General features: G+C 40.6%; 2 protein-coding genes across 6 annotated transcripts; one reads left to right on the top strand and one right to left on the bottom strand.

Moving 5' to 3' along the window:
- Positions 1-3,395: 3,395 nt before the first annotated feature.
- On the bottom strand, positions 3,396-6,720 carry LOC105201058. Of its 2 annotated transcripts, XM_039458610.1 has the most exons (4): positions 6,463-6,720; positions 4,576-6,343; positions 4,137-4,466; positions 3,770-4,027 (listed from the first exon to the last, which is right to left on the bottom strand). In XM_039458610.1, exons 1-2 carry the CDS (start codon positions 6,648-6,650, stop codon positions 5,650-5,652), a joined length of 882 nt encoding a protein of 293 aa, XP_039314544.1. In that variant the 5' UTR covers positions 6,651-6,720; the 3' UTR covers positions 3,770-4,027; positions 4,137-4,466; positions 4,576-5,649. The 2 variants fall into 2 exon arrangements, with proteins under 2 accessions (XP_025995107.1, XP_039314544.1); XM_026139322.2 differs by lacking the exon at positions 6,463-6,720 and having other exon boundaries at positions 3,396-4,027; positions 4,576-5,593.
- Positions 6,535-8,741, top strand: LOC105192939 (JNK1/MAPK8-associated membrane protein). 4 transcript variants are annotated; one of them, XM_039458611.1, is made up of 6 exons: positions 6,535-6,656; positions 6,726-6,948; positions 7,050-7,233; positions 7,333-7,802; positions 8,084-8,253; positions 8,323-8,741. In XM_039458611.1, exons 4-6 carry the CDS (start codon positions 7,357-7,359, stop codon positions 8,613-8,615), a joined length of 909 nt encoding a protein of 302 aa, XP_039314545.1. In that variant the 5' UTR covers positions 6,535-6,656; positions 6,726-6,948; positions 7,050-7,233; positions 7,333-7,356; the 3' UTR covers positions 8,616-8,741. The 4 variants fall into 4 exon arrangements, with proteins under 4 accessions (XP_039314545.1, XP_011155528.1, XP_011155527.1 ...); XM_011157226.3 differs by lacking the exon at positions 6,535-6,656 and having other exon boundaries at positions 6,719-6,948; positions 7,136-7,233; XM_011157225.3 differs by lacking the exon at positions 6,535-6,656 and having other exon boundaries at positions 6,719-6,948; positions 7,054-7,233.
- Positions 8,742-8,751: the final 10 nt, after the last annotated feature.

The following is an 8,751-nucleotide window of genomic DNA, read 5'->3' as shown; positions in this document are numbered from 1 at the left end:
CGACCAAGGGACCCACACTGCACCAGGCACCACAGACACGCGTTTTTTTTTTTTTACTTTTTTTTAGCGTTCACGCCGTGCACCATCGAGAAGAGAAGTGTCGAGAGGAGGTGACGGAGGTGGAGGACGACGGCGAGGTGCGCTGTCGAGGACGACGTTCGTCGCGCATAGCACACACGCACGCACACGCACGCACACGCACGCACGCGAACAAGTCGGAACTCGCCGACCTCCACCGCACACGGTCCGTCCGCGCCCGTTCCTCGTAGACCTTCGCTTTCCCTTCGAGGACTCCGGACACCGGCTCTCCGCTCGTCGCTGTCACCGGCACACCACCTGGAGAAAGGGGCGCGCGATGATCTCTAGATGGCTAGGCGTTGTCACATGCGGTGCCGTATCCGTCCGTCCGTCCGTCCGTCTATTCAACGAACGAACCAAGCAAGCAAGCAAGCAAGCAAGCGAGCAAGCGACCGACCGACCGACCGACCGACCGATCAACCGTCCGTCCGTCTGTCTGTCCGTCCGTCCCTCCGTTCTTCCTTCCTTCCGCGAACGTAGTAGGTGCTCCCACCTACACTGTACGAGCGGTACGCAATACGACGTTGCAAAACGCCCGACCGGCGACTTTCTTCCGGCAGCTGCCTTCCCAGCTCGGTCCCACCTCGACGGTTTACTCGCGACGCAGGGTGGATTCGATCGGCAATAACAACGACGATGACGAAGAAGACGACGACGATGGCAGAGATGGTGCCGGTCGGTGGCTAACAGTAGTAGTAGTAGTAGTAGTAGTAGTAGTAGTAGTAGTAGTAGTACTAGTAGTAGTAGTAGTAGTAGTAATCGCCGCCGCCGCCGCCGCTGCTCGACGATGACGAATTCGTTCTTCGTTGGTTAGTCGGTCGAGGGCTTCTCTCCCACGACGATGCGAACTGCGTGTCGTTCACACTCGCTCTCTTTCGTTCGTACGCGCGCGTACGAACGCAGGCAGGCGGGCAGCAGCAGCAGGCAGACGAACACACACACACACACACGCGCTCGCGCGCGCGCACGTCGAGTCGAACCGTGTCGAAGCACCGGTGGCCGAAGAGGAAAAGAAAAGAAGCACCGTTACGAAATAGAACGACTTGCGCGTATAGTTAATCCAGCGGCGCACGTCGTCGTCGTAGGAAGTATGGCCGCGCGCACCCGCACGGGTATACGATCCAACGAGAGAGAGAAAGAGAGAGAGAAAGAGAAAGAGAGAGAAACTCGGCGGATTGTCGACGGCCGTCGACGCTGCTGCCGCTGGTTGCCTTTTCACGCGACGCGCGGCTGCGGCGACCGCCGAGGAACGCCACCAACAGCTACTCCGCCTCCTCCTCCTCCTCCTCCTCTTCTTCCTCCTCCTCCTCCTCCTCCTCCTCCGCCACCACCACCACCACCACCTCACGCACTCGCACGCCCGTACGCCGATGTGCGATGAACAACGACGTTTTGGGTAGACGTGTATGTTAGGAACAGCTCTCGATAGCACTGGGTTTGGCCGCCATCAGCTGCTCGCTGCGACGTGGAGGTCTATCTCTCATTTTCCGGCGGAGCGAACGCGACCGTACGTCAGGCGTCGAGAGTCGCCGGAACGTGGCCCGACATCGCCTTGCGCTGTCGCTGTGGCCGCTCTACGGCTGCACGGTTGATTCGCTCGCTCGCTCGCTCGCTGGCTAGCCTAGTTAGATGGCTGGCTGATGGTTCGAGCGCGTTTTATCCTCTCGTCCAATCTTTCGGCTTCGCTCCGCTCCGATCCGTTGTCGCGCGCGCACGTACACCACTCTCTCCACCCGCCCTGACCGAATCTCCTCCACCGCCGCCGCCACCACCACCACCAACACCACCACCACCACCACCGCGCGCGATCAACCGTCCCACTCCAAAGTCAAGAGAGCTCCGCTCTCGGCCGGCGGCTCACGCAACGTCCGTTCGCGACGATTCGCGATTCACGAGAGGCGAATCACTCGCGGAAAAGAAAAAGGAGTACGATCTCGAGCTATCGCTCCGCGCACCGCCGCCCTCTTCACTTATTGAAAATCCGTCAAGAGGTGCCCTGTGTGCCTGAAAATAGTAATATGCGCTCGGCAATCGTCGGCCGAGGGCGACCGAACGTCGCCGGAGACGTCCGAGCGCGGCGGCGCAGGTGGCGACGGCGTCGCGCGCGACCAACTTTTTCGGCCGCGGCGCGCCGTTGGTCTCGACCAATGGCGTGCGTCACTCGGCCAACGCCATTGGTTGACGATCGCGCTCTCGCGATCGATGCTGCGCGTGCGAGAGCCACACGCGAGATGGCGCGACGCGCGTTGTCGGCTTGGTCGTTAATGACGAATCATGTTACTACTTTTATACGAATGTGCATCCTACGACGGTGGCTTCGATCTCTCTCTTTTTTTTTCTCTTTCGCTCTCTTTCTCTGTTTCTCGTCATTTTTTCATAAGTTTAATCGCAAGGAATTGTCAATTGTCTCAAGTCTCAAATATCACTTGAAATTACAAATTCTTAAAATATTTTGAAAAATGCAAATCCAAACTTGGAAAATATCAACGTTTTCAAATCTTAAATCAAATTAAACGAATTACAAAATCTCTTAATGAAATTATAGAAGTCGTACATGTACATCATAGCAATTTTTCGACGTTAATTAAAAATATTGTATCGCATTATGGAAATTTTAATTTTGGATTTGAAATGTGAATAACGTACGTTTTGCTTTTTGAAATTATTCGGAAGCTATTTAATTCCTTATTACAATTTCGGCTTGCATTCTTTTCGCGTTTGTGCATATATACATACGTGTTCGCGATGATTATACGCGGATCTTTTTCGATGTCATCGTGATAGATAATGACGCGCATCAAATACGTGACATGAAATGTCAAATGTCGCGCAAGAGATTTTATCTCTATTATAATTATCATACGACTCCTTAATTAGTATAATGATTTTAGAGATAATTATATTGGTATGTACGATATAGCGTTGAGACTTCAAAGGTCTCGTCTAAACAAATGCACATTAATTTATAAATAGCTCGCCTTTCTTACGTCACTCATCGTCGATCCTCGTCGTAATTCCATAATTGTTGCGCAAGTGTCTTTATCAACGGAGAAAGCGCGTTTCTCGCGAGTTCGTGATAATCGACGCTCATTCCAAATGTCGTTGCTTTCGCGAAAGTTGACAGCAATTGGCAGCGTGTGTTAGGGCTTCCAATCTCCCGTGTATTGAAGCCAGCGTTAGTGGCGTCCTCGCTGTACCACCTCAAGTAAAATGGAACTACTTGCTACTAAGCAATATCTGTCGGTAATATTTAGGTATTTGTCGGTAATACTTATTATTAATAATAATTAGGGAAAAAAACATTACGAAGGAAACACTGGTAGAAATAAAATTGTCATATTTTATTTTGCATACATGTAAAATACAAAATGTATTATGTATATTTACTTAATTAATCATACATTAGAGATTAAATATATCAAAATATAAATAAAGCAATAAATTCAATTAGTAATGAAATAAATTAGCAATAAATCGATAAGCAATACGCAATAAATCAATTTACAACACAACTTGAACCAGAATTCTAGTCGCAGCTAGATCTTTGTGCTTGTTTTATTTGTGTGATTTTATACACTTTCCTGAAATTCAATAAACTGTTCGCCGAATTGTTTTTTCAGTCATAACAGAGCCTTGCATTGAACCCTGGCTGAGGTGATATTTTGTACAATAAATTCTTTGCAGTTTTTTCAGGACGGGGGGGGGGAGTTAATATTAATTTCAATTTTAATAATACGTGATATTACTAAATCTTGTTCAATGTAGGGCTGTGTTATGACTGAAAAAACAAATGCTATGTGATTACTAGATGAGCTTATTATACTTGATAATGATTTACGTTCTTTTCTGTTGAAAGAGTCAAATAAATCGTCAAAAAATAGTAATGTGTCTGCTGTTATTGCAGCATTGGGCGACAAGACTATTTGTCCTTTAGAAGTATCTACAAGACCTGTAATGAAAAATGATATTAGAGTATTATGTGTTGTATTTTGTACAAACTTTTTGTAAAAACTTCATAAACCGAAAATACTTTCTTTTCAATGATTATAGTATTTTACCTTGATTCCATGTCAGAATGACATCAATGAAATTTGCTACTGTATGGCTAATTACTTGTGTCGCATATTTTACTCTCATTTTGGGAATACAATTTGGAAAAATGTGTTTATTGGTCAATTTTGGCATTTGACGCTGTTTTAAGAAAGAATATTTATCTATTTCATATACAGTAATAATGTCGTTCCATGAGGCGAATTGTCTCTCAGACTCTTTTTTAAATTTATCAACAACCAAATCTTTTGTTAGCAAATTATTGCGTACACCTTTTTGTAAGTGTACATAATCGTACAAAGGTACAACTTCACAATTGGCTACGATAAATGTATTTTCTGTAAAAAAAGAATGTATATTTGTATATATAACAACATAACATATATAATAAAAATCAAATAACTTTTATAATATGTAACATTAAATATTTGATACATTTTTATTTACCAGGAATCTTATGTTGCTTTATTCGTTTTTCATTTGCCTCTTTTATTAACATATTTATGGCTGCAACATTTGGTCCTCCTTGATCGCAGACAGTAGCAACAAGTTTAAAACCGCATTTTACTATCATATTCAGCCATTGTTTAATGCACTGTACTAGTTGAATACTTCGAGTTGCGCTTTCACAAAACCCGTATCCAAGAGCCATGTGATTCCCCGATGCAAGGCATCGAATATAAAATAAGATTGCGTGATCGGCAAAGTTTCTTTTTCTGCGCATTCCCCAATCTTCAAATCCAATTATTATATCTCTTTTTTTATCATAATGTACGGCAGGTTTTAATGACATTTCATCCCACAGTAAAACTACGTTTAAATCTCTGGAATCTACTTCCTTTGCAACTAACTTCAAATATTTAAACGTAATCATATTGCACCCTGCATTGAAAGGAATACGTTGTAATTGCTTATTTAAAGTAGTTATAGAAGAACACAGCAAGTATTTGGACAGAAAGGAGTAGGATGAACGAGATCTACGGTATAATCTTATACAAAACATCTTTTCTTTCAGCGTAAAACGTCTCATCTATAAATAAAGTTAGAACAATAAAATTTACAAAAATTGAGAAAAATAAATACAGTATAGTCTCCTTAACTTTGGCTCTATGGGGCGATAAAAGCGGAACACCAAAGTTATAGAATACTCTCACCACAGCCCGAGTTTACGAATCACCTTGTACTTAAGCGAATAAAGTACACGGTGATTGGTAGACTTGTGCTGTGGTGAGGGTGTTCTATAAAAGGAAGGGATGTGAGTATTTGTGATGTTAGTATTTGTAAAAATACGTGTAAAGAAATGCAAAGATTATAAAGGGCTAAAGTTAAGGAGGTTGTACTGTATATACAATTTAAAATTAAGTAGATAAATATATTCAATTTTAAAAATTTCATAAAAATTTAGAAATGGATATTAAAATTTGGATTTAGGAATGATGTACCTGTGGTGCTACATGATTATTTCTTATAATCATATTTACAAAATTCTGCCGCACATGTGTTGTTGCATCAACATTCCCTTTATAAATTACTTGTACTTAGTTGTATTATTTGTGACTTGTTTTGTTTTGTAGTCTTAAAACGTCTCTTTTGCTGTCTTTTAATTTTTTTCATTTTAACAATTCTATCATATAACTTCCTAGCTTTAGGACTTAATAAGATTTTTCGAGTAACTTCTTCAAGATTGGGTCGCGCTTTAGCTTGAACTTTCAATGTTTCTTCAATATTAAAAATTTTTTCTTGTTGCTGCATTAATGTTTCTTGTTGCTGTGTTAATATTGCTTGTTGCTGTATTAATATTTCTTGCATCTGTTGTAATTGTGTCTCGCTATTTGTAACCAATTCTTCATGTTTTTCTTGTGAAATTGTACTTTGTTCGTTTAATACTTCTTGTTCTTGTTGTTGTGCTACATGTTCACTGTAATCTAAATTTTCAACTGATTCTGCTATATGTTGCGGCACATTTACAAATGGAATATTTACAGATGGGACAGCAAACTGTAATAATATTCTTTTTGTTCCAGATCCGCTAAAATCGTTGTCACAAAAATGTCTATAGCATACTCTCAACTTTTTTATTTCTTTTTCGTTTTCTAATGGTTCCATATGCAGAATCTCGAACCATTTTTTTCGCCGTTCGGCATTCTTTGGAAACTCATGACGAGGAGCTTTGTAGCCCGAAGAACATCCAGAGACGCAACAATTTCTCATATTTCTAAATAGTCAAATAACAAGTTCTCATATTTATAAATAGTTGTTATTAAACTCAATTGTTATTGGTTTGGTTTTTTTTTCTTTTACGTTATTTTAGGTTATATAATAAAATTCACTTACCTTATCAATAGATTGTACGGGTAGGCCTCTAAACTACTTCTTTCTCTTCTTTCCGGACAAAATCTGAACACTGTTGAACACTGCTGACCACTGCTGAACACTGCTGAATACTTTTGAAATATATTGAAATATAGATCCGCGCACGTTCTGCGTTGCACATGGTTGCACATGTAACGAAAACAAAGCATGAACCAGTATGTACCATGCGAGATTTATCAACCATTTTACCGACAGATATTGCTTAATAGTTCCATTTGGCCTAGGGTGGTACAGCGAGGACGCCATAAACGCTGTCTACAAAATTTACATAAGAGATTATAGGCCCTGGCGTGTGTGTTCGCCGTGTTCGCATTGTTTCAAGTCGAGAGAAAAAAAATGTCTTGTTTGTTATTTGAATGAATTAATTAATAAAAATACACCTGTGTCCAGACTCCAGTGTCGAGAGAAGATTCTTGATGAATTCCTGTCGGATAAACAACACGCGAGGTATTGTCCTTTAAATGACAGATATAACAGATTAAAGGAAAAAAAAATGTAATATTTGTGACAAAAGGTGAAAATAAAGAGTAACATTTCATTTTCGAAAGATAGACGGATATATAATAAAAGATAGAAGAAAAGAAGAATCGTCGAACATGTAACATGTGGATATAACCTCTTTTAATTTACAAAGGGTAACCAGAAACGAGTCAACCACATAATGTACAAAAGTGAGAGGAGAGAGAGAATTCAGAACACTCGCAATCATATCAAGATTTATAAGAAAACTGGGTATAATTATTTTATGATATCAACAGAATCTAAGATCTAACAAGATCTGGTTAAACATGTTAATAATCTCGGTGGGCTAAAAATGCTCTTTATTTTTAGAAAAATTTGAGAAAAGCAAACACTATGAATGCCCTTGCACGATGTCCTGGATTATACTGTGGCAAAGAGTTGTTGCTGGATGGAAACTGGAGCGATTGTGGCGCTTGCCCACGTGGCTTCCGTACCAATGCTTCGTCTGCATGTGAACCCTGCGAGGATGCGCCAATATTCTACGACTGGCTCTACTTAGGTTTTATGGCCCTGCTAGCTTTAGTGTTGCACTGGTTCTGTATCGATATGGTAGCCATGCGTCGTAACATACCCAAGGAAGTGATCGCCCTTCACTTGTCTGCGTTGTTTGAAGTGATCCTGGCATCTCTCATAGTTTTACAAGTCACAAATCCTATTGGAACGTTCAGTATCAAATCGTGCAAAGTGAAAAAGTTGTCAGACTGGTATACTCTACTGCACAATCCGAATCCTAATTATGAAACAACTTTACACTGCACGCAAGAAGCAGTTTATCCATTGTTAGTATTATATCAGAATATACAAAGTTTTCATTAGGACTGTGGAGATTGTAATGCATCTGTATGCCTAATAAAGATTATGACACTAGTACATTTTCATCAATACTTTTAATATTTAGTCAAATAATAAAAGTATCAAAGACTTAATGCTGTTATAATCTTATTAGTTTTCACTTGTCTCATACAGAAATGCATTACTGTCTTTAAAACCATTTTTTTTAATAGATATTCTACTGTCAGCATTAATATAATGTATCTCTAATTTACATTTGATTTTGCAGGTACACTATGGTTTTTGTGTTTTATGCTTTAGGAATAGTCCTTATGCTTTTAATAAGACCATTAATAGCCAGGAAGTTTTTGCCAAAGCAGGGCAAATTCTCTATTTATGCAGCATTGTATTTTTATCCAATCCTCGCACTGCTACACGCCGTCGGGGGAGGCCTAATATGTAGGTTGAACATTCTATAGAATGATACGAGAACTATATACTAATTACTGTCATGTATTTTTCTTACAGATTACTCTTTCCCTTACATTACTATTATCTTGTCGGTGCTTTCGAATGCAGCCCATTTCGCGTTTAAACTGAATCAAACGGTAAAATCGTTGCTGTTGAGCTCAGTCTCAGATATAAAAAATGTAATCGTCATTTTGGGCCATTGGCTATTACATGGATATGGAATAATAGCGGTCGCGACTCTTCGTGGTATAAGTATTCATCCTGCGATGTTGGTCCTTGTTGTGTTACCAGCTTTGTTTTACATTATAACGGCGAGATTCACCGATCCACACAAGCTCCATATCGAATAAATCTTCCAAGCAAATCTCTTATACATACTATTTCCCGCATATGTACCATCTTTAGGCTGTGTATTTGTTATATAATAAAAATAAAATCTTACGCACATGTGTGTGAAAACATTCATGGCGTTATCTCAATAAGGAT

The sequence above is a fragment of the Solenopsis invicta genome, chromosome 16 (assembly GCF_016802725.1).
Source record: "Solenopsis invicta isolate M01_SB chromosome 16, UNIL_Sinv_3.0, whole genome shotgun sequence".
Taxonomy (NCBI): domain Eukaryota; kingdom Metazoa; phylum Arthropoda; class Insecta; order Hymenoptera; family Formicidae; genus Solenopsis; species Solenopsis invicta.
Note: the sequence above shows the minus strand (reverse complement) of the source record. Positions and strands in the feature narration are given on the sequence as shown.